This window comes from Salvelinus namaycush, chromosome 28 (genome assembly GCF_016432855.1).
Source record: "Salvelinus namaycush isolate Seneca chromosome 28, SaNama_1.0, whole genome shotgun sequence".
In the NCBI taxonomy this organism is placed as follows: domain Eukaryota; kingdom Metazoa; phylum Chordata; class Actinopteri; order Salmoniformes; family Salmonidae; genus Salvelinus; species Salvelinus namaycush.
In genome coordinates, this window is record NC_052334.1 from 14,597,909 (window position 1) to 14,625,854 (window position 27,946).

Here is a 27,946-nt window from a genome sequence, read left to right on the forward strand (position 1 = left end):
TGTTGAAGTCGTGGGTGAACAAGGAGCACAGGAGGGTACTAATCACGCACCCCTGAGGGGCCCCAGTGTTGAGGATCAGCGTGACAAATGTGTTGTTGCCTACACTTACCACCTGGGGGTGGCCCGTCAGGAAGTCCAGGATCCAGTTGCAAAGGGAAGTGTTCAGTCCCAGGGTCCTGAGCTTAGTGATGAGCTTGGAGGGACTATGGTGTTGAACACTGAGCTGTAGACAGTGAACAATTTTTTAAACCTTTATTTAACTAGGTAGGCTAGTTGAGAACAAGTTCTCATTTGCAACTGCGACCTGGCCAAGATAAAGCATAGCAATTCGACACATACAACACAGAGTTACACATGAATAAACAAAACATACAGTCAATAATACAGTAGAAAAATAAGTCTATATACAATGTGAGCAAATGAGGTGAGATAAGGGAGGTAAAGGCAAAAAAAAGTCCATGGTGGCGAGGTAAATACAATATAGCAAGTAAAACACTGGAATGGTAGATTTGCAGTGGAAGAATGTGCAAGGTAGAAATATAAATAATGGGGTGCAAAGGAGCAAAATAAATACAGTAGGGGATGAGGTAGTTGTTTGGGCTAAATTATAGATAGGCTATGTACAGGTGCAGTAATCTGTGAGCTGCTCTGACAGCTGGTGCTTAAAGCTAGTGAGGGAGATAAGTGTTTCCAGCTTCAGAGAGTTTTGCAGTTCGTTCCAGTCATTGGCAGCAGAGAACTGGAAGGAAAGACGACCAAAGGAGGAATTGGCTTTGGGGGTGACCAGTGAGATATACCTGCTGGAGCGCGTGCTACGAGTGGGTGCTGCTATGGTGACCAGTGAGCTGAGATAAGGCGGGGCTTTACCTAGCAGAGACTTGTAGATAACCTGTAGCCAGTGGGTTTGGCGATGAGTATGAAGCGAGGGCCAACCAATGAGAGCGTACAGGTCGCAATGGTGGGTAGTGTATGGGGCTTTGGTGACAAAACGGATGGCACTGTGATAGACTGCATCCAGTTTGTTGAGTAGAGTGTTGGAGGCTATTTTATAGATGACATCACCAAAGTCGAAGAGCGGTAGGATGGTCAGTTTTACGAGGGTATGTTTGGCAGCATGAGTGAAATATTCTTTGTTGCGATATAGGAAGCCGATTCTAGATTTAATTTTGGATTGGAGATGCTTAATGTGAGTCTGGAAGGAGAGTTTACAGAGTTTACGTTCTCATAATGATGTTCCTCTTATCCAGGTGGGAGAGGGCAGTGTGGAGTAAAATATAGATTGCATCATCTGTAGATCTGTTAGGGCGATATGCAAATTGGAGAGGGTCCAGGGTGTCTGGGATGATGGTGTTGATGTGAGCCATGACCAGCCTTTCAAAGCATTTCATGGCTACAGATGTGACTGCTACGGGGCGATAGTCATTTAGGCAGGTTACTTAGCGTTCTTGGGCACAGGGACGATTAGTGTCCCACTCCTTGAAAGCGGCAGCTATAGCCTTTAGCTCAGTATGGATGTTGCCTTTAATCCATGGCTTCTGGTTGGGATATGTATTTACGTCACAATGAGGAAGACATGATCGATGCACTTATCAAACCGCTTAAGGTCGATGTCCACGCCCCCGCGGAAATCTATTTAGCATAACAACAAAATCCCCATAAAAATCTGTCAGTTTAAACTAGAGATATCTGATTTTGTTTTTGCATTGGATTCGTCTCAATCCACCGCATCCGTCTAAGTCACACTTTATCATCTGCGGTGAAAGGTGGCAGAACTACAGCGATGTTTGTCAGACCATGAGACATCCCGAAAATCGGTCTTCTCACAAAATCGTCTGTAGCGTCCAAACCGTTTTGGCTACACACTAATATAACCCCTCTGTACAAAGGTGAGACTCTCACGAACATGTACAAGACTTGAAGGTCCCCTGGTACCAGTTGAAAAAATTAGTGGAAGTATATATGGAGACTGTTGAATGCCAAAAATATGGGGTTAAATACAGAATTAATAACACGTTTCCTGATCTTTCTTAAATCTCTCAGATATACTGTAGCAGAGACACTTCAGAATCAACTTCTTTTTTATATTTTTGGTGACAATCTGCTGAGCTACAGAGAACTACACTAGACCCAAATCAAAGGGTTTTAAAATTCAAGATCAAATAGCTAAGTGATTCTTGGTATGATCTTCTTAAAACAATTCCCTATAGCTTAGTAGCAGGTTTCAGGAGGATACGCTCCTCTTTCAGCCCAGCTGCCAAACTAACCCTTATTCAGATGACCATCCTACCCATGCTAGATTACGAAGACATAATTTATAGATCAGCAGGTAAGGGTGCTCTCGAACAGCTAGATGTTCTTTACCATTCGGTCATCAGATTTGCCACACATCACTGCACTCTATACTCGTCTGTAAACTGGTCATCCCTGTTCACCCGTTGCAAGACCCACTGGCTGATGCTTATATATAAAACCCTCTTAGGCCTCACTCCCCCCTATCTGAGATATCTGCCGCAGCCCTTATCCTCCACATACAACACCCGTTCTGCCAGTCACATTCTGTTAAAGGTTACCAGAGCACACTCATCACTGGGTCGCTTGTCTTTTCAGTTTGCTGCAGCTAGCGACTAGAACGAGCTACAACAAACACTCAAACTGGACAGTTTTATCTCAATCTCTTCATTCAAAGACTCAATCATGAACACTCTTACTGACAGTTCCGGCTGCTTTGCGCAATGTATTGTTGTCTCTACCTTCTTTATCTTTGTGCTGTTGTCTGTGCCCAATAATGTTTGTACCATGTTTTGTGCTGCTACCATGCTGTGCTGCTACCATGTTGTTGTCATGTTGTGTTGCTACCATGCTGTTGTCATGTGCTGCTGCCATGCTATGATGTTGTCTTAGGTCTCTCTTTATGTAGTGTTGTGTTGTCTCTCTTGTTGTGATGTGTGTTTTGTCCTATATTTTAATGACTTTTTTATTTTAATCCCAGCCCCCGTCCCCACAGGAGGCCTTTTGCCTTTTGGTAGGCCGTCATTGTAAATAAGAATTTGTTCTTAACTGACTTGTCTAGTTAAATAAAGGTTCAATAAAAAAATTAAATAGAGTTATGGTTTTCCTGCGTTAAAATCCCCTGCCACTAGGAGCATCGCCTCTGGATGTGCGTTTTCTTGTTTGCTTATGTCCCACAGTACAGTACACTCCACAGAATAACAGTAATCCTACTTACCATGACTTTACAACTTTCATTTAAATTTATTGCAGTTAGACTTTCACAGTCATTTAGTTATGTTACCTATGTCTATGTGAGGTTTTATTCCAAAACGCTATTTATCAATTTTCAGAATTGTTGGTAAATTTGCTTTTATTGTTGAAAGAAATGTAGAACGAGATAGTGAAGAAAACCACAATCTAATCATGGCATGGGGTTGTTCAATGATAGATTTTAAACAAATATATCTATCACTAAATGGTTTCATTTCAGAGAGACAAAACATCTGCCTCACTCAGAGAAATGAGTAATACTGCTTGGTTTTACACAGTCAAACGTAACAAAGAACTACATTTGACATTTTAGTCATTTAGCTGATGCTCCTATCCAGAGAGAATTAGTTAGTGCATTCATCTTAAGACAGCTAGGTGAGACAACCACATATCACAGTCAAATATACAGGAAACAAACATTCCATTCCAACTAAACAATGGATATTTAGCATTATATACTATTTAGACAACAGATATGATTTCATTCAGACTCTAAATAGATAGTGCCGCCACATACTGTAAATCCTGCAATTCAATATCAGTGATTCCAAACAATTTAGGTGAGGCCGAAACCAAGGTCCGCTCTTGATTTAAGTTTTTCTTTGGTCCAGGGGGTTGCTGTACTCTGAGTAAAAAATACATGTGTATGGGCCATCAGAGAGCTGGGGAGGTGAATTGTTAACAGTAAAGCTGAGCTCCACTGTAGCTCAGTAAGTAGGATGAGAGAGAGAGAGCAGACAGAGAGAGACACACACACACACACACACACAGAGGTACACAGAGAGACAGACAGACACAGATAGAGAGAACAGACACAGAGAGAGAGAGAGAAAGACAGACAGAGACACAGAGAGAACAGACACAGAGAGAAAGACAGACAGACACAAAGAGAGAGAGAGACAGACACAAAGAGAGAGAGAGACAGACACAAAGAGAGAGAGAGACACAAAGAGAGAGAGAACAGACACAGAGAGAGAGAACAGACACAGAGAGACAGACAGAGAGAGAAAGATGGGTAAACCACTTCTCCAATCTTAACAAAGAACAAAGAGCAAAAACATATACAGGATCAAATACAAATCTTAGAATCAACAACTAAAGACTACCAGAACCCACTGGATTCTCCAATTACCTTGAATGAGCTACAGGACAAAATAAAAACCCTCCAACCCAAAAAGGCATGTGGTGTTGATGGTATCCTTAATGAAATGATCAAATATACAGACAACAAATTCCAATTGGCTATACTAAAACTCTTTAGCATCATCCTTAGCTCTGGCATCTTCCCCAATATTTGGAACCAAGGACTGATCACCCCAATCCACAAAAGTAGAGACAAATTTGACCCCAATAACTACTGTGGGATATGCGTCAACAGCAACCTTGGGAAAATCCTCTGCAATATCATTAACAGCAGACTCGTACATTTCCTCAATGAAAACAATGTACTGAGCAAATGTCAAATTGGCTTATTACCAAATTACCGTACAACAGACCATGTATTCACCCTGCACACCCTAATTGACAACCAAACAAACCAAAACAAAGGCATAGTCTTCTCATGCTTTGTTTATTTCAAAAAAGCCTTCGACTCAATTTGGCATGAGGGTCTGCTATACAAATTGATGGAAAGTGGTGTTGGGGGTAAAACATACGACATTATAAAATCCATGTACACAAAAAACACACACATTTCTTCCCACAGGGCCGTGGGGTGAGACAGGGATGCAGCTTAAGCCCCATCCTCTTCAACATATATATCAACGAATTGGCGCGGGCACTAGAAAAGTCTGCAGCACCCAGCCTCACCCTACTAGAATCTGAAGTCAAATGTCTACTGTTTGCTGATGATCTGGTGCTTCTGTCACCAACCAAGGAGGGCCTACAGCAGCACCTAGATATTCTGCACAGATTCTGCCAGACCTGGGCCCTGACAGTAAATCTCAGTAAGACCAAAATAATGGTGTTCCAAAAAAGGTCCAGTCGCCAGGACCACAAATACAAATTCCATCTAGACACCATTGCCCTAGAGCACACAAAAAACGATACATACTTTGGCCTAAACATCAGCACCACAGGTAACTTCCACAAAGCTGTGAACGATCTGAGAGGCAAGAAGGGCATTCTATGCCATCAAAAGGAACATAAAATTCAACATACCAATTAGGATCTGGCTAAAAATACTTGAATCAGTCATAGAACCCATTGCCCTTTATGGTTGTGAGGTCTGGGGTCCGCTCAGCAACCAAGATTTCACAAAATGGGACAAACACCAAATTGAGACTCTGCATGCAGAATTCTGCAAAAATATTCTCAGTGTACAACGTAGAACACCAAATAATGCATGCAGAGCAGAATTAGGCCGATACCCACAAATTATCAAAATCCAGAAAAGAGCCGTTAAATTCTACAACCACCTAAAAGGAAGCGATTCCCAAACCTTCCATAACAAAGCCATCACCTACAGAGAGATGAACCTGGAGAAGAGTCCCCTAAGCAAGCTGGTCCTGGGGCTCTGTTCATAAACACAAACACACCCCACAGAGCCCCAGGACAGCAGCACAATTAGACCCAAGCAAATCATGAGAAAAAGATAACTACTTGACAAATTGGAAAGAATTAACAAAAAAACAGAGCAAACTAGAATGCTATTTGGCCCTAAACAGAGAGTACATACACAGTGGCAGAATACCTGACCACTGTGACTGACCCAAACTTAAGGAAAGCTTTGACTATGTACAGACTCAGTGAGCATAGCCTTGCTATTGAGAAAAGCCACCTATGTGCACACTGCCCACAAAATGAGGTGGAAACTGAGCTGCACTTCCTAACCTCCTTCCCAATGTATGACCATATTAGAGACACATATTTCCCTCAGATTACACAGATCCACAAAGAATTCGAAAACAAACCCAATTTTGATAAACTCCCATATCTACTGGGTGAAATTCCACAGTGTGCCATCACAGCAGCAAGATTTGTGACCTGTTGCCACAAGAAAAGGGCAACCAGTGAAGAACAAACCATTGTAAATACAACCCATATTTATGCTTATTTATTTTCCCTTCTGTACTTTAGCCATTTGTACAACACTGTATATATACATAATGACATTTGTAATGTCTTTATTGTTTTGAAACTTCTGTATGTGTAATGTTTACTGTTAATTTTTATTGCTTATTTCACTTTTGTATATTATCTACCTCACTTGCTTTGGCAATGTTAACACGTTTCCCATGCCAATAAAGCCCCTTGAATTGAATTGAAAGAGACAGAGAGAGACAGAGAGAGACAGAGAGAGAGAGACATACATACACAAAGAGAGAAAGACAGACATAAAGAGAGCGAGAAACAGACACACACACAGAGAGAGAGGAGATCAGACGCACAGAGAGAGAGAACAGACAGAGAGATCAGACAGAGAACAGACACAGAGAGAGAGAGCAGACACAGAGAGAGAGAGCAGACACAGAGAGAGAGAGAGAGAGAGAACAGACACACACAGAGAGAGAGAGAACAGACACAGAGAGATAGAGAACAGAGAGAGAGAGAGAGAGAGAGAGAGAGAACAGACAGAGAGAGAGTCCATAAACACAAACAAATTCTAGGAAAATTGAAAAAAAAAAAAAATCTAAACAAGAGGAATTAGCGATACAAAATGGTGACATATGGACAACCCATTTTAAAACACTCTACAACACCGTTCAAAATGACACAAATGCAGAACAACGCCAAATTCATGAGAAGTTGAATGGATTAGAAAAAGCTATAAAGGACAATCAAAATCCATTGGACTCCCCAATTACTGACCAGGAGCTCTATAAGAAACTTCAGGCCCTCAAATTTAAAAAAGCATGCGGACCTGATGGCATCCTAAATGAGATGCTCAAACTCACTAGTGCAAAATTTCAATTGGCTATATTAAAACTGTTTAATTTGATCCTGAGTGTAGGTTATTTCCCTGACATCTGGAATCAAGGACTCATAACCCCAATCTTTAAGAATGGAGACAAATTTTACCCTAACAGAGGCATTTGTGTGAACAGTAACCTGGGGAAGGTTTTCTGTAGTATTATAAATGTAGAGTTCTAAACTTCCTTAATTAATAAGCACAATGTCTTGAGTAAAAGCCAAATTGGATTTATACCAAAACATCACACAACTGATCATATTTACACCCTACACACCCTGATGGATAAACATGTCCACCAAAATAATACCAAAATATACGCTTGCTTAATCGATTTCCAAAAATAATTTGATTCTATTTGGCATACAGGACTGTTCTACGAAGTTATTGAAATTGGTGTAGGAGGTAAAACATATGACATAATTAAATCAATGTATACTGGAAATACGTGCAGCATTAAAATTGGCAAGAAAATAACAGAATTCTTTAACCAGGGGCGGGGCCTTCGTCAGGGTTGCAATCTGAGCCCTGCACTCTTCAATATTTACATCAACGAATTGGCTACTATTCTAGAAAAATCCCCAGCCCTTGGTGTTAGTTTCCACAATTCAGAAGTTAAATGCCTACTCTTCGCAGATGACCTATGCCTGCTGTCACCCACAGCACTTGGCCTACAGCAGAGCCTGGACCTGCTAGAGCAGTACTGCCAGACCTGGGCCCTGGCAGTAAACCCCAAAAAGGCTAAAATAATGATTTTCCAGAGAAGATCCAGATCTCAGGGAATTAGACCAAAGTTCTCAATTGGTACAAAATATATAGAGTATTGCACACACTACAATTACTTAAGTTTAAAAATAAGCTCAACTGGACACTTTAATGAGGCAGTGAATGAACTGAGAGAGAAAGCACACAGGGCATTCTACACCATTAAAAAGCAAATTCAGATTGAAATACCTATTGAAATTTGTCTAAAACTAATTGAATATGTCATTGAACCAATTGCACTTAATGGTAGTGAGGTGTGGGGTCCACTTAAAAAACAAGATTTCATCAAATGGGACAAACAACCCATTGAAACCCTGCATGCAGAGTTCTGTAAGATTCTCCTACATGTCCAGAGGAAAGCTACAAACAATGCATGCAGGGCAGAATTAGGCCAATATCCACTAATAATAAAAACTCAAAAAATAGCAATTAAGTTTTGGAAACATCTAAAATACAGTGACCCCCTCTCATATCATTACCAAGCCCTGCAATGCCAAGAGTTGAGCAAAGAAAAGAGTCCCCTCATCCAGCTGGTCCTGGGGCTGAGTTCACAAACTTGTTCTACTAACACACTGAAGCCTCAGGACCAGAACATCCAATCAATCAGAATAAACCAAATTACAACACAGTCAAAACAAAACTACATTGCTTATTGGGAAACACAAGCACAAAGCAAAATGCAGTGCTATCTGGCCCTAAATCGACAGTACACTGTGGCTAAATATTTGACCATGGTTACTGATCAAAACCTTGGAAAAACCTTGACAAAGTACAGGCTCAGTGAGCACAGCCTTGACATTGAGAAGGGTAGACACAGGAAAACCTGGCTCCCTGTAGAGGAAAGGCTGTTCAACCACTGCACAACAGCAAAACCTGAGACGGAGCTGCATTTCCTGACAAAATGTAAAAAATATAAAACAATTAGTGTCATTTCCCCAAATTTGAAACCCTTATTCAAGGTTTCAAAGACCTCTCTGATGAGAGTAGGCTACCCGTCCTGTTGGGGGAGGACGCAGAGAGCTGTGGGTTGGCAGCGCACTACATTGCTGCCTGCCATAAGATGAGGGACAGTGTCTGACAGACCAATCAACCTGCACATGTACTCTACTGTATGATTATTGTTATTGTTGGATGTATGGTTATTTTGACCCTTGGTTATTGTTGTTACAATTGTCCCGTTGACAATTTTGATTCTCATTTTTTTAAACAAACAAAAAAAATATATATATATATATATTTTTACATTTAAATATCCAAAATAAGCGTTGGCAATATGTACATTGTTACGTCATGCCAATAAAGCAAATTTAATTGAAAATTGAGAGAGAGAGAGCAGACACACAGAGAGAGAGAGAGAACAGACACCCAGAGAGAGAGAGAGAAAACAGACACCCAGAGAGAGAGAGAGAGCAGACACAGAGAGAGAGAGAGAGAGAGAACAGACACACACAGAGAGAGAGAAACAGACACACACAGAGAGAGAGAAACAGACACACACAGAGAGAGAGAAACAGACACAGAGAGAGAGAGAGAGAGAACAGACAGAGAGAGAAAGCGAGAGAACAGACACAAAGAGAGAACAGACACACAGAGAGCGAACAGACACACAGAGAGCAAACAGACACACAGAGAGAGTGGACAGACACAAAAAGAAAGCAGCCAGACACACAAAGAGAGCGGCCAGACACACAGAGAGAGCGGTGCCCTGAGGTTGTGTCTGAACTTGGAGCTCATGCCCAGCTAGATGAAGGGGTTGTAGAAGCTGGCTGACTTAGCGAACAGTCTGGCCAGGATGTTGTGGAGAGGAGGCCACATTGAGATGAACTTGTAGGGAGACCAGACCATCAGGAAGGCTGAACACAGGATCAGACACCTAGGGGAGGAGTTGGTATAATACACACTACACATGAATAGCCACAAACACTGACCTAACCAATACCTTCTGAAGATGAGAAGATATAACTCTGCATTGGACTAAAAATGTAAATGAAATCAAAGCAGTGTATAGCTAAAAGAGCAGGCCATCAGTAGACCCAAATTGGCTTAGTACTTTGAATCCAACAGCATTTACCAGTGTGTCGTATGTACCCAATCCTGCAACTATCCTGATTTCACAAAAAACAATGACTACAACTGAGATTATAATCTGATTCTCTCTAATAAAATAGTCCCATTTGATCTGTGCCACCAAGCCAACCTGCCCACCGGCAGTCCGGGATCACTGAACAGCTTAAGGCCTTGACCTGGAGCAGCAGATAATGGGGTTTAGAGTGGCTGACATTGCCCCAAGGTGCACTGCCATGAGAACCTGGACCACACCCCCTTGGCCTGCAACCCTGGCAGGGTCACAGCATAGACCACATACCATGGCTAGGCTGGCATCCCTTGTTGTAACGAATGACACTGATAGCTGTCAGTGTGTTGATGCTTATGAGCCCAAAGAGCAGGATTGGGAAGCCGTCCACCTGGCAGACACGCAGACTGGCACGCACACACGTACACCTACATCCACACACTTTTACATTAGGATGAAGTGCCTGCAACTCTGCCAGCCTGTGGAGGGAGGAATCCTTCCAAGCCGTGTTTTGTCATCACCCACTAACCAGATTCTCACGGTACAAGCCAGGTAGACGGATTACTGCAGGATAAAACCACACTCTTCTCTGCTGGAATGTTTTTCTGTCCTTTATTCCAGTCGTCTGTCAAGTGGAATGCTGGGAGTCCTGGATAGACACGGTAACAGTAGTCTACTGAGGGATTGATTTAATAATATGTGGAGCTAGAACATAGTTTTGTTTTCATATTCACAGATGAACTCCTTGATAAGATCTGGGTTCCTCGTCAATCTATGAAGTGATCTTGAACCTCATTCAAGATCTCATTCAAGATCAACTACTCACAGAGTTTGGTTCAATTACAATTACATTTAGTTTGGTCTGTTTGAACTGGAACTAAATTGGAATTGAACATTTCACAGTTGATGGAATTAATGCACTTCTAAAAAATTGACTACAGGATTTGTTTTAAATCATTTCTACCTGTATTCTACATTTCCAGTATAGCTAGTTTGTCTGAACAGTGACATCAGCCTGAAGGAATTTCATTTTAATTTATGGAATTGTTGGGTTGGGATAATATTGAATTGGTAATTTAATTATTGGTTGAGGGCGGTGCAGTTGCCGTACCAGGCGGTGACACAGCCCCATAAGATGCTCTCGATTGTGCATCTGTTAAAGTTTGTGAGTGTTATAGGTGACAAGCCAAATTTCTTCAGCCTCCTGAGGTTGAAGAGGCGCTGTTGCGCCTTCTTCACCATGCTATCTGTGTGGGTGGACCATTTCAGTTTGTCTGATATGTATGCCGAGAAACTTAAAACTTTGCGCCTTCTCCACTACTGTCCCGTCGATGTGGATGGGGGGGTGCTCCCTCTGCTGTTTCCTGAAATCCACGATCATCTCCTTTGTTTTGTTGACGTTGAGTGAGAGGTTATTTTCCTGACGCCACACTCTGAGGGCCCTCACCTCCTCTCTGTAGGCCTGGGGGCGGCCCGTCAGAAAGTCCAGGATCCAGTTGTACAGGGCGGGGTCGAGACTCAGGTTCTCAAGCTTAATGACGAGTTTGGAGGGAACTACGGTGTTGAATGCTGAGCTGTAGTCAATGAACAGCATTCTTACATTGGTATTCCTCTTGTCCAGATGGGCTAGGGCAGTGTGATGGCGATTGCATTGTCAGTGGACCGGTAAGCAAATTGGAGTGGGTCTAGGGTCTCAGGTAGGGTGGAGGTGATATGCTCCTTGACTAGTGTCTCAAAGCACTTCATGATGACAGAAGTGCTAGGGGGCGATAGTAATTTAGTTCAGTTACCTTAGCTTTCTTGGGAACAGGAACAATGGTGGCCATCTTGAAGCATGTGGGGACAGCAGACTGGGATAGGGAGAGATTGAATATGTCCATAAACACACCAGCTAGCTGGTCTGCGCATGCTCTGAGGACGCGGCTAGGGATGCCATCTTGGCTGGCAGCCCTGCGAGTGTTAACACGTTTAAATGTTTTACTCACGTTGGCCACAGAGGAGAGGCCACATGCTTTGGTAGCAGGCCGTGTCAGTGGCACTGTATTGTCCTCAAAGCGAGACACTTTAATAACAAATCACCACTCCATTACCTAGCCAGGAGAGCCACCCTGGAAATGTAAATAAAATACATCCCAATTAAACCATATCCATGAAGACAACTCATAACAATGCCATCAGAATACAAGTACACTCAAGATTTACCATGTATTTATTTTGTGAAAGTTGTCTATTCTATATTATCAACAGTGTAGCTTTATAGCAGTTTGACAAGGTAAACATTAGAATAATTACCTAGTATCAACAAGTAAACACCAATGGCAGTCTCCTCCTTGGCTGACACCCTGTAGTTACATTAGGACGGGATATAATGGTGTCCTCCATCAGCACCCTTGTCTTCTGAGTGCCACTAAGCCAAGATCCAAACTTTCACAACAGTCTCATTTCAACCACACACACACACACACACACACACACACGTCTGAAGAGCCCAGTGTCGTTCTGATTTATAGACAGGTGAAGTGAGTGGTGTCCCAGAGACCGCTCAGGTGGATGGTCGCATTCTCTTGTCTTTATTCCAAGTGAGAGCGTGACAGAGTTGAGAATCACCCTCTCAGTCTCTCCACAGGATCACCATGTCAATGTGGCCAGCCAGCCAGCAGCAGGCAGGTGTACAGCAATAGACTGAGGCTGAGAGAACAGACATGGCTATGTCTTTCATACATTATTAGCCTAAGCCCTTGATCCTGTTAATGAGAGTGTCTGATGCAATGCTAACCACTGAAGTCAGGTCAGCTAATAATACACTTAGCTAAATGCTCCGATTGGTGACACACTAAACGATGGTTAAGGAAGTGGGCTATGGTGTGGAAGTGGGCTATGGTGGGTTATGGTGTGGAAGTGGGCTATGGTGTGGAAGTGGGTTATGGTGTGGAAGTGGGTTATGGTGTGGAAGTGGGTTATGGTGTGTTATGGTGTGGAAGTGGGTTATGGTGTGGAAGTGGGTTATGGTGGGTTATGGTGTGGAAGTGGGTTATGGTGTGAAGCAATAGAGAGATGAAGCAGCAGCACCTTCTATAGTAAATGGTGAGTTCTCCATGCTAGAACTCTGGGTCAACAAAACTGACAACTGCCTGCTTGGTTGATGAGTTCAGCTCCAAAATGGCCTAAGGGGAACGGAAACAAACAGGGCTATATGTAGACTTTAAAAATAAAAAAATGAATCCTGAAGTCTCTGCTAAAACACCCTGTTCTGATCTAGAATAAGATGAAACAAAGGACAAGTTGGAAAACCCTGGTACAAACACTTGACATCACGGCAGTGCTGAGTAAGACTGTTAATCTTTATTTGTTGAGAGTGTAAAGATAATTAGGTAAACAAACAATGTAAGTACAGTACACATTATAAAATACATGGAATATCAGAGAGAGAACCTAGAGGTATGATTCTACAGTTTGATTCAGGAGGTCTTGAGTATTTAGGAGAAATGGAATCGAAGAAAATAAAATGTTCATATATTTTCTTGTTTTTACTTTTGGTCGAGAGAGGACAGCTGTGGAGATAAGCATGGAGAAATAACCAAAACAAGAAATCTAAGATCAATTAAGCAGAGTAGGTAATTTAACACAAACACACAATATGTGTCATAATTTCATATTATGTTTAGGGCTGGTTAATGATTACTGTTGATAAATATCATGATATTATCAAATGATAATGATCAATTATATATAATTAGCAATATTATTATTGAATTTTATTAAAGGCTGTTGGTCCTCCTACCTGCTTGATGAACTGTCCTGCATTGAAGAGCTCACTGCATCCGTACAGCACCCTCTTCCCTGGCTTTGCCTAAAAAAGGGTACCACAAAATACACATGGTTCAATAAAAACTCAACTGGATATATATAGAGGTTCTCGAAAAACAAACCGATTTAGAGTAATAAGAAGCTACCTTTGTGTAGTCCACCAGGTTTTGATATTCTACGTAGTTCCCTCCTCCCACCATGAAGACGATAGCCTAAAATAGAAGGAGAGAAAGTCTCATTTTGAGACCGTAATGCTACATCAGGCTGCTAGATTCAGGTCCAGTACACACAGATTACATTAGTGCTCTCCCCTTGACACAGTCAGGCCAGGCTAAGCGCCAGGACCGTCCGGGGTACTCAGGGCTACAGCAGTTACTGGACTTGATGGAGGTCCTATTTGTGTGTCTCTTTCTGCCGACCATGGCAGGACTCACCTCTTGAAACGGGTTCTTGTTCCTTGGGATGGAGCTGGTTGGAAGGCAGGAGTGTTAGAAACATCTTGCAGACACAGAAAATGCACACAACTATTTATAGGCCTTAACTAAGTAACTGCTATCTTTAAACCTCTTTATGGAGTCTTACCTCTCACTGCCACGCAGCATCTTGGGGTCAAAGTATCTGTAGTTATCTGTCTCCTGCAGATCAGAAATCATCAGTACACCACACTCAATTCTAGAAACCCTCAAATTGCTTAGAGGTCACCCAATTTCTCTTAGTAACCACAGCTCCAGTACAAGCAGGATGGATCCTGTGAGACACATTTAACTCATTCAGATCAGACAATACCCCTCTCTCCCTCCCCCATTTTGCAAAGTAGCTTATCTATCTAAAAAAGTAATTCTTCACAAATAATGATGAATAGTTTTTCCACATATTCAGTCAGAAGTGATCTGAACAGAATAGAGGCATGATTGGAGAGATCTCAGACTGCATACATGAGACTCCAATCAGGTTGTCCATCTTTTTGCTACTGTATCATGAGCATGCTTCCCTCCTGAATGTGACGGTGCAACACAAATACATAGAGGAATGTCCACAATAGAGAGGGAACAGAGGAGGAGGGAAGGGGAGAAGGAGGGAAAAAAAGAGGAGGAGACTCACCGGGTTGGACTTCATCTCCATCAGGTTGTCCAGGATACGTGTGACGGGCAAGTTCTGAAAGAGAATCTCGTTCAAACTCTGTTCTGCTCACCGGATGATATCATTCATTACAGACCGACTCTAACATAGCAGCTAAGTGAGAATTAGCATACATGTCTCCAGGAAAAACCTTCCCATCAAAGCCAATTGACATCTGGACACTTTAAAAACACACACATACAGACAGTATCATAATGAGACTGCTCCTCAGCCAGCCGGCCAGCCTCTCCCTCAGCCAGCTAGGCTGACAGAGACTCAGCCAGCCAGGCTGACAGCCGCTCAGCCGCTCAGCCTGACAGCCGCTCAGCCAGCCAGGCTGACAGACACTCAGCCTGACAGCCGCTCAGCCAGCCAGGCTGACAGCCGCTCAGCCTGGCTGGCTGAGCGGCTGTCAGGCTGAGTGGCTGTCAGCCTGTCTGGCTGACAGCCAGTCTCACAGCCAGCCACTCAGCCAGCCAGCCGGGCTGACAGCCAGCCAGCCTGCCAGGCTGACAGCCAGTCAGCCAGCCAGCCAGCATCACAACCAGCCAGCCAGCCAGCCTCACAACCAGCCAGCCAGCCTCACAACCAGCCAGTCTCTCAGCCAGCCGGTCTTTTAGCCAGCCAGTCTTTTAGCCAGCCAGTCTCTCAGCCAGCCAGTCTCTCAGCCAGCCAGTCTCTCAGCCAGCCAGTCTCTCAGCCAGCCAGTCTCACAGGCAGCCAGCCAGCCAGTCTCTCAGCCAGTCTCACAACCAGCCAGCCAGCAACACAACCAGCCAGCCAGCCAGTCTCACAGCCAGCCAGTCTCACAGCCAGCCAGCCGGGCTGACAGCCAGACAGCCTGCCGGGCTGACAGCCAGACAGCCTGCCAGGCTGACAGCCAGTCTCACAGCCAGCCAGCCTCTCAGCCAGCCAGCATCACAACCAGCCAGCCAGCCAGCCAGCCTCACAACCAGCCAGCCAGCCTCACAACCAGCCAGCCAGCCAGCCAGTCTCTCAGCCAGCCAGTCTCTCAGCCAGCCAGTCTCTCAGCCAGCCAGTCTCTCAGCCTGTCTCACAGGCAGCCAGCCAGCCAGTCTCTCAGCCAGTCTCACAACCAGCCAGCCAGCAACACAACCAGCCAGCCAGCCAGCCAGCCAGTCTCACAGCCAGCCACTCAGCCAGCCAGCTGGGCTGACAGCCAGACAGCCTGCCAGGCTGACAGCCAGTCTCACAGCCAGCCAGCCTCTCAGCCAGCCAGCCTCTCAGCCAGCCAGCATCACAACCAGCCAGCCAGCCAGCCAGCCTCACAACCAGCCAGCTAGCCAGCCTCACAACCAGCCAGCCAGCCAGTCTCTAAGCCAGCCAGTCTCTCAGCCTGTCTCACAGGCAGCCAGCCAGCCAGTCTCTCAGCCAGTCTCACAACCAGCCAGCCAGCAACACAACCAGCCAGCCAGCCAGTCTCACAGCCAGCCAGTCAGCCAGCCAGCCGGGCTGACAGCCAGACAGCCTGCCAGGCTGACAGCCAGCCAGCCAGTCTCTCAGCCAGCCGGTCTCTCAGCCAGCCAGTCTCTCAGCCAGCCAGTCTCTCAGCCAGCCAGTCTCTCAGCCAGCCAGTCTCTCAGCCAGCCAGTCTCTCAGCCAGCCAGTCTCTCAGCCAGCCAGTCTCTCAGCCAGCCAGTCTCTCAGCCAGCCAGTCTCTCAGCCTGTCTCACAGGCAGCCAGCCAGCCAGTCTCTCAGCCAGTCTCACAACCAGCCAGCCAGCAACACAACCAGCCAGCCAGTCTCACAGCCAGCCAGTTTCAGCCAGCCAGCCAGTCTCACAGCCAGCCACTCAGCCAGCCAGCTGGGCTGACAGCCAGATAGCCTGCCAGGCTGACAGCCAGTCTCACAGCCAGCCAGCCTCTCAGCCAGCCTCTCAGCCAGCCAGCCAGCATCACAACCAGCCAGCCAGCCAGCCAGTCTCACAACCAGCCAGCCAGCCAGCCAGCCAACCAGTCTCTCAGCCAGCCGGTCTTTTAGCCATCCAGTCTCTCAGCCAGTCTCACAACCAGCCAGCCAGCAACACAACCAGCCAGCCAGCCAGCCAGCCAGTCTCACAACCCGCCAGCCAGTCTCACAACCAACCTGCCAGCCAGCCACTCAGTCTCAGCCAGCCACTCAGTCTCAGCCAGTCTCACAACCAGCCAGCCAGTCTCACAACCAGCCAGCCTCTCAGCCAGCCTCTCAGCCAGCCTCTCAGCCAGCCTCTCAGCCAGCCTCTCAGCCAGCCTCTCAGCCAGCCTCTCAGCCAGCCTCTCAGCCAGCCTCTCAGCCAGCCTCAGGAGATTAGGAGACATTCAGTATCTTCCTACTCATCCTGTGTGTTTCTGTGCATGTGTATATTTCTGTGTGTGTGTGTGTGTGTGTGTGTCGCTCTCTGTGTAGAGCTACTTACATGCTGTTTGAGCACCAGGTGCTTCACCCCCTCCATGACAAACTGGGAGCCAGAGTTCATCACCCTAGAGAAGAGGCTGTGAGACAGAGACAGGAAGACAGTGTCAACACGGGGGTTAGGAGAGTGTCAACACGGGGGTTAGGAGAGTGTCAACACGGGGGTTAGGAGAGTGTCAACACGGGGGTTAGGAATATGGGACTAGCATGGATTATGTTGTTATTGTAAAAGAAAAATGTGTTCTCAATAACTTACCTGGTTAAATAATTATTAAAACTGTGGTCTATGGAAAGTGACACTCTCTCTCTTACCCCATAGGTTTTACACCGCTGTTCCCATAGTTAGATGGTGTGGCAGCAATCTTAGTGAAAGCCCTGAAAAAAAAGACAATATATAAGTAGCTTGTTGTCTAAAACAAAATGTGGTTAACTGTTATGTTTTGTTCTGTATGTATGATACATCATTTGATGGAACAACTTACTTCCACTGTTTGATGTAGTTGACAGGGGACAGGTCACCGCCTGTGTCTAGCAGAGCCTTCTTGTATTGGTCCAGATCAGTCTACATCACAGAACATAAAGAATGGCTGTTTTCACCAAGGTAAAAACATACAAGTGATCGAGCAGGCATTCAAGGTCTAGTACCCCGAAGGGATCGACACCCATTCTTCATAAACAGAGTGTGAGGCCAAGTGTGATGTGTGTGGTGGCATCATCTTTATAGTATGGAATGACGGCAGAGACTGTTTAATATACCATGTTACACCGCATCGGCCAGGGAAAACAAATAACCTAAAGAGCAGGAGTGGACGGATGGACCGGAGAGGGTAATCCCATGGTGATAATCTGCCCAGGGAGGGTTCAGGTTCATGGGGACAGAGACGAAAGGAGAAATACCATAGACATTAGTGGTAGAAAACGATTTCCTGCTTGACTTCAGCTGTCAGGCCAGGGAACAGCATGGTGTCTCAGAGGAGAAGGGCTGTTAGGAAGACCATTGATCAACATGATGCTCCAGGACAGCCTGATCCTAACACTGATACCAGCCTGCAGCCGCAGCCAGAAACCTGGGCCCGTATTAACAAAGCGCCTCAGAGTAGAAGTGCTGTTCTGGAATCAGTTGTGTCTTTTAGATGATAATGAATAAGGTTATACGGACAGGAGTGGGCAACTGATCCTAGATCAGCCCTAATCTCACTGAAGAGAACAGGCGGGACGTAGAACCCCCCAGTCATTGTGGAGAGCCGGAAGGTCTCCTATACAGAGGGCCTTGAGATGCTCAGAACAGAACAGGCTAGCATTATTGGATTTCTGGAGTAATGATGTTTGGCCGCGGCTTCAAAGGGTTTCAATGTTCCTAGAATCGGCCTCTACATGCGTCATATCGAACAATAAAGATTTTGAACGTTGTCAGAAGAAAAGCATATGAAAAATGAAAATGTTGGGAATTGGTGTTTTGCTTAATGGTGTTCTACATAATTAAATCCAAGCCCAAGGTTTTTCAAATTGTGTATTGTGTTTTTGTTAAGACTTCTACAGTGAAACCACAAAGTGTCTCCATTCAGGTTGCTATTGTGTTGTTTTTGGTCTATTGGACATCATATTGATATGACTGCAGTGGATCAGCATAGAGTTCCTTAACAGAGGGGCCTGCATCCTGTGGGTCCTCCCCTGACCTGTGATAGAGTCTAGTTTGGCATGCATTTGATGGGGAGAGAACGTGTGATGGGAGTCTAGTATGTTAGGAGGGATAAGGTTAAGGGTAGGGATAGAAGGGGCCCAGGCCTCACCTCTGAAGTGGGCTGCAGGGCTGTGATGTAGAAAATCAGAAAGAGTCTCATCTTGTCCTCTGGTGTTCCCGCTGTTACAAAGAGAAAAACTGTTGTTTGACAAACCTTCAAAACAGGCATCTCAGGTACTTCCAACCCTTGACAAAGTAGCACACATGCATGATTTATGTCATTTCTGGCCAAGATAAGCACAGTGGCACATCTACCGTCTGGGTCACCGATGATGTCCAGTAAAGACTTATCCAGGGTGGATTTGCTCATCAGCTTCTCCTCGTACTCAAAGTACACGTCTAGTTTACGGCTCTGTGGATACATCCCATAAGGTGTAGATTAGTTCAAGATGATTTTTAGGCAGTCCTTTGACAGATTTAGTAACTTTATATGAGATGGTAGAACTGTGATTGCACAGCACAACAGTCTTCCATATGTGTTCAATATCTGAGAACAGTGTTAATGGGACGATGTGCACTGTGTACAGAGAGAACCCTCTCTCTCTAGACACAGAGAACACCCTGTCTGGCCAAGACAGTGCTAAACACTGACCTTAATGTGATCCAGAACGGCAGTGGCTACATTAGTGTGGAGGTCAATCAGCCTCTTCTTCTCCAGAAGTTCTGGCAGAGAGCTGTTAGAGGAAACACAGTTTGGTACGGACTGAGAGAACTGTCAATAATGGCGCCGTAATGAATAAATAACAATAAGGATAAATACTGTATATTCTACATTGATGCTCACCTGACAGCTGAGGTAAGTTTTGCTGTGTTGTCTGACATACTAATACTACTAATGGCTCCCTCATCCTCACCCTCCAAACCCTGGAGAAGAAAATAAAAAAGTTATTTTAGTGGGGAATATGCAAGTGTGAGTGTCGTCTTATTGTTTTCAGTGAGACTACTTCATTGAACAGCTCTATAAAACCACCTGTGTGCCACGCTTACCATGACGCTCTTGAGGCGTTTCACCTCGTCCTCTTGGGCTCGGTATGTGTCTAACTCCTCCTGTACAGACTCAGCCACCTCTGGGAACGGGCTGGAAGAGTCAAAACGACCTCTCAGGCAAGAAGAACTTCACTATGGCAAAGCTCCAAATAGATTGATTCTACCGAGTTATAAAGCACCCCCTGCAGACTACCTTCTAAATCAGTAGTTTAATCCAATTTAGCCAACAGAACTGCGTTTCTTTAACCAGCAAAATTTGGAATATACTGTTGCTACCGATTTATAAAGCAACGGCCAAGAGCTACCTTCTAAATCAGTAATTGATCACAAGTGAGTTCCTAAGAAAGCTTCAAACTGAAACTAGTGCCTGCAACCTGGTTCAGGTTATCAATCAACCTACCAGGGTAGTTACAAACAGCACAAGATTGAAATCATCAACATGTATTGATCACATCTTTACTAAAGCTGCAGAAATTTGTTTGAAAGCAGTATCTAAATCAATCGGATGTAGTGATCACAATATTGTAGCCATATCTAGAAAGCTGGGCCTAATATAGTGTATAAGAGGTCATACAATAAGTTTTGTAGTGATTACTATGTTGTTGATGTAAAGAATATTTGTTGGTCCGTGGTGTGTAATGAGGAGCAACCAGACGCTGAACTTGGCACATTCATGAAATTGCTTTCCCAGTTACTAATAAGCATGTACCCATTAAGAAAATGACTAATAACTTAAATCCCCATAGATTGATGAGGAATTGAAAAATGTTATGGTTGAGAAGGATTAGGCAAAATAAGTCTGGCTGTACAAGTAATTGGCAAACGTACTGTAAATTGAGAAATCATGTGACTAAACTGAATAAAACAAACTACACTATGAAACAAAGAATGATACTAAAAAGCATTGGAGCATCTTAAATTAAATTTTGGGCAAAAAGGCAAACTTCGCTCCATCATTCATTGAATCAGATAGCTCATTCATCACTAAACCCACTGATATTGCCAACTACTTTAATGATTTTTTCATTACCAAGATTAACAAATTTAGGCATGACATCCCCGCAACAAACGCTGACACGACACATCCAAGTATATCTGACGAAATTATGAAAGACAAGCATTGTAATTTTGAATTCCGTAAAGTAAGTGTGGAAGAGGTGAAAAAATTGTCTATCAACAATAACAAACCACCTGGGTCTGACAACTTGGACGGAAAATTACTGAGGATAATAGTGGATGGATATTGCCACTCCTATTTGCCATATCTTCAATTTAAACCTACTAGAAAGTGTGAGCCCTCAGGCCGGGAAGGAAGCAAAAGTTATTCCCTTACCTAAGCATAGTAAAGCCCCCTTTACTGGCTCAAATAGCCAACCAATCAGCCTTTTACCAACGCTTAGTAAACTTTTTGGGAAAAAATTGTGTTTGACCAGATACAATACAAATTGACAACAAACTTTCAGCATGCTTTTATAGAAGGACATTCAACAAGCACAGCACTTACACAAATGACTGATGATTGGCTGAGAGAAATTGATGATAAAAAGGTTGTGGGGGCTGTTTTGTTAGACTTCAGTGCAGCTTTTGGCATTATCAATCATAGTCTGTTGCTGGGAAAACTTGTATGGCTTTACACCCCCTGCTATATTGTGGATAAAGAGTTACCTGTCTAACAGAACACAGAGGGTGTTTTCTAATAGACGCCTCTCCAACATAATCCAGGTAGAATCAGGAATTCCCCAGAGCAGCTGTCTAGGCACCTCACTTTTTTCCATCTTCACTAACGACATGCCACTGGCTTTGAGTAAAGTGTGTCTATCTATGTGGATGACTCAACACTATACACATCAGCAACTGTAATGACTGCAACACTTAGCAAAGAGCTGCAGTTAGTTCCAGAATGGGTGGCAAGGAATAAATTAGTCCTAAATATTTCAAAAAGCATAGTATTTGGGACAAACTAAATCTTATAATGAATGTGGAAATTGAGCAAGTTGAGGACACTAAACTGCTTGGAGTAACCCTGGATTGTAAACTGTCATGGTCAAAACATATTGACAACAGTAGCTAGGATGGGGAGAAGTCTGTCCATAATAAAGCGCTACTCTGCATTCTTAACAGCACTTTCAACAAGGAAGGTCCTACAGGCCCTAGTTTTGTCACACCTGGACTTCTGTTCAGTCGTGTGGTCAGGTGCCACAAAGAGGGACTTAGGAAAATTGCAATTGGCTCAGAACAGGGCAGGACGGCTAGCCCTTGGATGTGCACAGAGAGCTAATATTAATATGTCAATCTCTCCTGGCTCAAAGTGGAGGAGAGATTGACTTCATCACTACTTGTATTTGTGAGAGGTATTGACATGTTTAATGTACCGAGCTGTCGGTTTGAACTACTGGCACACAGCTCGGACACCCATGCATACCCCACAAGACCAGAGGTCTCTTCAGTCCCCAAGTCCAGAACAGACTAGGGGTAGGCGCACAGTACTGCATAGAGCCATGACTACATGGAACTCTATTCCACATCAAGAAACTCATGCAAGCAGTAAAAATCTAGAAAAAAATATTAACTGATAACACATCTTATGGAACAGCGGGGACTGTGATGCAACACAAACATAGGCACAGACATGCATACAAACACACAATAACATACACACACGAACACATGGATTTTGTGTTGTAGATATGTGGTAGTAGAGAAGGGGCCTGAGGGCACACACTTAATATGTTGTGACATCTGTTGTGAATGCATTGTAATGTTTTCAAAAATGTGTAACTGCTTTAATTTTGCTGGAAAAATGTTGCATAGCAAATACAAACCTGCCCTTGTGTTTCTGCCAGAACATGTCGGCTGATGTGAGGTCATAACTCTTCTTGTTCTTCTTCTTGGGTCTGGCTCCGGCAGGAGAGGATTCTGACCCCACAGACTCCTCCATACTAACCCTGTTCAGGTGGAAGTCCTGGGGGACACACAAATAAACAGACACCGGTACAGACACTAGTTACTCTGTTTGTTGGCTGGCAGAGATCCTATTGGATGTGAAGGTTGGTCAGATTTCTACTCAAAACATTAGAAAACATACTGATCCATAGAACCCTCTGGGAATAAACATTGATATCTACTAACATCATCATAGCCTACCTTCAAAATAACAACCGTTGTCATACATATATCGAGGCTAAAACAAAGGACCTGGAATGCTGAAAACCAATGGTAGGATAGGAGACTGGTTGGTCCACTCTACACCACAAATCATTTTAAGGCACGGATGGTGGAAAATGGTTCCTCACTAATATTTATGACCTCTGACACATGTCAACGCACTGAGAACATACCATAACATTTACCCTCCTCTTCATCTTACACACAAAGTAATTACAGTATCTCAGAAATAACATTCCAAGTTAAATCTGTTTGCTACCTTGAAAAACCACACACACACACCTTGGTTTACTGTATATACCCTATTCACACTACTGAGCAGACCAGTTCAGACTCAGTGTAAAATACCATACACCCAACACAATTCACCAGGAATGAGTCCAGACTGTAGAGTGGACGTTTCTCATTAGTAAGCCCTTAGTTTTTGTCAAAGTGTATGATGTGTCTGTTAAGTCCATCATAACACTGTGGCGGGAGAACGACAGACAGGTCTGCTCCACTCTTTCTCTCTCCCTGTATCCTGTCAGTCTTACCAACACGTCGTGGATGAGGGCCTGGTAGGTCCATGTGTGGTGGAGGGGGGTGGCAAGATCCAGGTTGCGGTCAGCAAGTACAAATAAGGGTCTCTGGAAGCTGAGAGAGAGAGACAGACAGAGATGAAACGAGAGGATGACATATGTACCCAGAGTTCCCCACTGACTAGGCTCCACCACAAAAGAAGACTTGAAATGGATCCAGCTTAGATTTTCCCAGAGGAGGCATGACTGTTTTATCTTCATCCACCACTTAGTGAAGGCCTAGCTAACTGTTCAGTGGGTCTGGAGGAGAAAAGCAGGAGAGCACATTTCCACCTCAGAGTTAAACAAAGACATGGTGAAACAGTGTGTGTGGGAAGCCATTGTATGCCTTTGTCATATGGAATGGAGTAGGCTTTCCATGGTAAAGTACACAATGGGATGAATGTCTTCATCTAGTCTGCTGTCTTTATGGTTCATACCCAGTTTACTAGTCTACAGCACCCTGAACCACCTGAACTGGCTGACCCCCATGTTGTCTCCAGTGAACAGGCTGTTTCTGGCGTCTCGCAGGTTCTCCCGAAGCTTCTTGTCAAGTTTCTGCAACAGAGAAACTGGGTTAAGATGTTTTAGTCTCTTAACTAGCGAGGCAAGAGGCCTTATATCTTCTGAACCAAATAAAGACTAAGCACACAGTCCTGCAGGGCTGCATTGAGAACACCACCACCACACAGCAGTACATGGAACAAAGAACAGTGTTGTGTGACTAGAGGAGAATCACTCTACCCATCCATTAAGGCCCCTGGAGGATCAGCTTCTACACAGACTGCATCAACATTCCACCTGCAAATACAGTCTGCAAATGCTGAGATTCTGGGGGTGGTTGGATTTGGGGTGGTCCTCAAATGACTAATTTCCCCTTTCACTGTGCCCACGGGGGATGGGTACTACTCTCCCAGGCCTCTCTGCACTGCCAAGACGTAATACAAAGAGTGTTCAGACAGACTGGGCCCCTGACAGCGGCTGAGGCGAGGAAACTTCAGATGGTTTTAAATGAGGGAGGATAATACTTACCACCGCGACCATCTCCGCAGCATTCCCTCTTGGACAGCGGATTATGGGGACAGTACCTAAGAAAACAAAACATCTGTTAACTGCCAATAGAGAGCATTGAAGAGTTTAGCAGAGCTTCTCTATAGAGATGTGCTGGAGTCTAGTGGCGGCTGAATCCCATTAGGATAAAACTGCGAATCTTTTAGACAAGGTGGGTTTGTTTTGTCAAAGTGTCATCTATATGGTCACACTTTCAGACAAAACCCTTTACTTTCAAACAGTTTTCTTCTCCCAGAATAACTATTATCTTGGTACTGCTTCGATTCAGGTGAGTAATAAATGGTAGTAATGCTGCCATCTAGCAGGTAGAAATTGTATAACCACCTGAGTAAATGCATCTCCAAAGCAATGTTCTCTCAGGAGTCTCAATAGTATTGTGACACTGATAACGTTGTGTTGAAGGACCCACCCAGAGTGACAAAAAAGCAGAAGAGACTGTCTACTATCGTATCCATGATGGCCTCCATCTCTGTGTCCATGATGTCCGGTTTGTTAATTGCTAATCAAAAGGGAATAGGAAATCAGTTTAGTTTCCTTTTGACAATATCAAATCTTGCCCCGTTTCTGAATCCAATGAACTTATTACCATGGTAGGAGATGAACTCTTTATTTTGATTGCTGAGGATGAACATATCATCTTCAAGTGTGATGAAGTTCAAATACTGATCGAACACCTACAAAAGCAAAAAAAGACCTTACTCTTACAAGGCTGTCAAATACTCTGTGATGTGATTTATAGAAAATGACTGGGCCACAGTCCCAAATTGCACACTATCCCCCTTTATAGTACACTGCTTTTCACCAGAGCCCTACAGGCACAAAGTAGTGCAGCATATAGGGAATAGGGTACCATTTGAGATGCAGACTGGCAGAGTGGTAAACTAGTGTGTTGTAGACTCACCTTGGTAACCTGTGTGATAGCGTTGGCTGAGAGAGCTGCACTGGCAATATCCTCTAGTTTACTTCTGGATATGGCTGAGATGAAGTTAAAATAGTAAGACTCATACAGCTGGCTACGAAGGTCCTGAGAAAGAGAGAAAACAATGGAATGGAACAATATACCGACTAGTAGGATGTTAGATGTCTGGGATGTTACGTTTGGACAACAAATCATTTTATCTCGGCAAAGCCACCAAATTCATAGACTCGGTGGCCAAAGACATTTATCCTTATCATCTGGCCTATCCAGCGTTTAAAAATATCTGACGAAGTCATGTTGAAGTTCTGAGTGAGGGATGTTTACTTGGCATATCCGGTCAATGTTCTCCTCTGTCGGCATTACAAAATAGATGGCTGGCACATCCGGGATGGGATCTCTGTCTGAATGAAGCAACCTATAGAGAAAGATAAAATACTTTGAAGAGCTTTCTAGATGACTGTATCCTCTATTGATTGACACCAAGTCAACACTGTGCGTGTGTGGACTTATTTGCAATTGCTCAATTCAGTATTGACTCAAATTCCTTTTCTCAAAACTGTTGTTGTCCTTTGAAATATACTACACAGGTAGCTCCTTCATTATCAAAAGACTCATCAGTTGATGGGTTGTTACACAAAAAGGTTCAATGTCTTTACAGCCTTATCAATTATTTGTCTGACGTATCATGATTTTAGCTTTTTCTAAATGTACTTTTTGTGAAGGAGACTAATAGATTATTAACTGATGTCAAATTGTGAGTTAGGCCTACTCACAAGTGCAACGTGATCCCAATGTCCCGTAACTCCTTGACTGCCAGTAGAGGGGAGATGATGTCCTGGCCACACCTGTCGTAGATCAGCACCTTCCATACCGGCTCAGCAGCAGTGTTTTTCAACAGAGGAGTGTTGAAATTCAGCATGCGCTTCAAGGCAGCTGGGGACACGGAAGAACCCATGGGACAGTTAAAATTTTATTTAACCTTTATTTAACTAGGCAAGTCAGTTGAGAACAAATTCTTATTTACAATGACAGCCTAGGAACAGTGAGTTAACTGCCTTGTTCAGGGGCAGAACGACAGATTTTTACCTTGTCAGCTCGGGGATTCGATCAAGAAACCTTTCGGTCACTGGCCTAACACTCTAACCACTAGACTACCTGCCGCCCCAGCCACCACTTTTGCCCCAACAATTTTTACTACAGCCACCACTTTTGCCCCACTAAACATTGCACAGGACTGGGGCTGGGACTGGGACTTTACTATACCATTTCTGCCACTCAATGTTGAGTGAAATTATGAAATCGTTAGATGAGTGAAATAGTTAACTAGTTACTGTTAGATACCCATTCACATGTTAATGAGGGGAAATGGAACATATAAGTTAACAGTCTGTCTAGTTCAGTGTGTCCGGCGACAACACATTCACTGCGTTGCATTCATGTTTCTTGACATGACAACCACATCAGTGTCTAGTGAATTCAAGAGTAGAGGTACGTTTAGGCTAGCCATCCAACTTCTTGCTGTTTTATAATACTATTGTAAAGTTAATTAGCCAGCTAGTAAGTTAGCTTAGCATTGCTTTTCTCGTGAACTGGTTGGTCGTCGTGGCAGATCGTGTTTTTCAATAGGTAGCTAGCTAGGGTAAAATAGTCGATTTTATTCGACAGCCTATGCTGATTAAGAATGAATAAACTAAACCATTGACAGACCTGCCTGCTTTTCCCGGACGGAGGCGGCCATCTTTTCTGTTTATGCAGTCACACAGGGCATAGGATGACCGGTCAGGCAAGTCTCGTTCGATGTCTGCTATATCGCTCATTCCCGCGATCTCACGTGGTGCTTTCAATGCCGCGTTCAAAACAACTGAGAACTCGAAAATCTCCTACTTCCGACTTCCGTGCGTTCAACATAAATGTGAACTCGGGAAAAAACGAGCTCCGACTGGGAAAACACCCAACTCGGAATTCCAACTCGGTAACTCGGGCCTTGACCTAGTATTTTTCCGAGTTCCCAGTTGTTTTGAACGCGGCAGAAGACAACTGGGAACTCGGTAAAATACGAGGGCAAATCATAACGTCAGTGATCTTCAGTTCGGAAAGTCGGAGCTCTAGCTTGCAACAATTTCAAAGATTTTGCTGAGTTACAGTTCATATAAGGAA

General features: G+C 44.0%; 1 protein-coding gene across 1 annotated transcript; it reads right to left on the reverse strand.

The window, feature by feature from the left end:
- Nucleotides 1-13,333: 13,333 nt before the first annotated feature.
- Nucleotides 13,334-27,625, reverse strand: LOC120023759 (sec1 family domain-containing protein 1-like). Its single transcript, XM_038967853.1, has 24 exons — nucleotides 27,497-27,625; nucleotides 26,563-26,722; nucleotides 26,114-26,204; nucleotides 25,772-25,894; nucleotides 25,457-25,544; nucleotides 25,280-25,369; nucleotides 24,832-24,887; nucleotides 24,272-24,357; nucleotides 23,776-23,875; nucleotides 22,900-23,039; nucleotides 20,078-20,168; nucleotides 19,875-19,954; nucleotides 19,683-19,764; nucleotides 19,346-19,442; nucleotides 19,140-19,210; nucleotides 17,832-17,911; nucleotides 17,662-17,724; nucleotides 17,354-17,429; nucleotides 14,919-14,972; nucleotides 14,400-14,452; nucleotides 14,252-14,285; nucleotides 13,964-14,029; nucleotides 13,792-13,860; nucleotides 13,334-13,561 (listed from the first exon to the last, which is right to left on the reverse strand). The coding sequence occupies exons 1-24, from the start codon at nucleotides 27,525-27,527 to the stop codon at nucleotides 13,538-13,540; spliced, it is 1,905 nt and encodes a 634-aa protein (XP_038823781.1). The 5' UTR covers nucleotides 27,528-27,625; the 3' UTR covers nucleotides 13,334-13,537.
- Nucleotides 27,626-27,946: the final 321 nt, after the last annotated feature.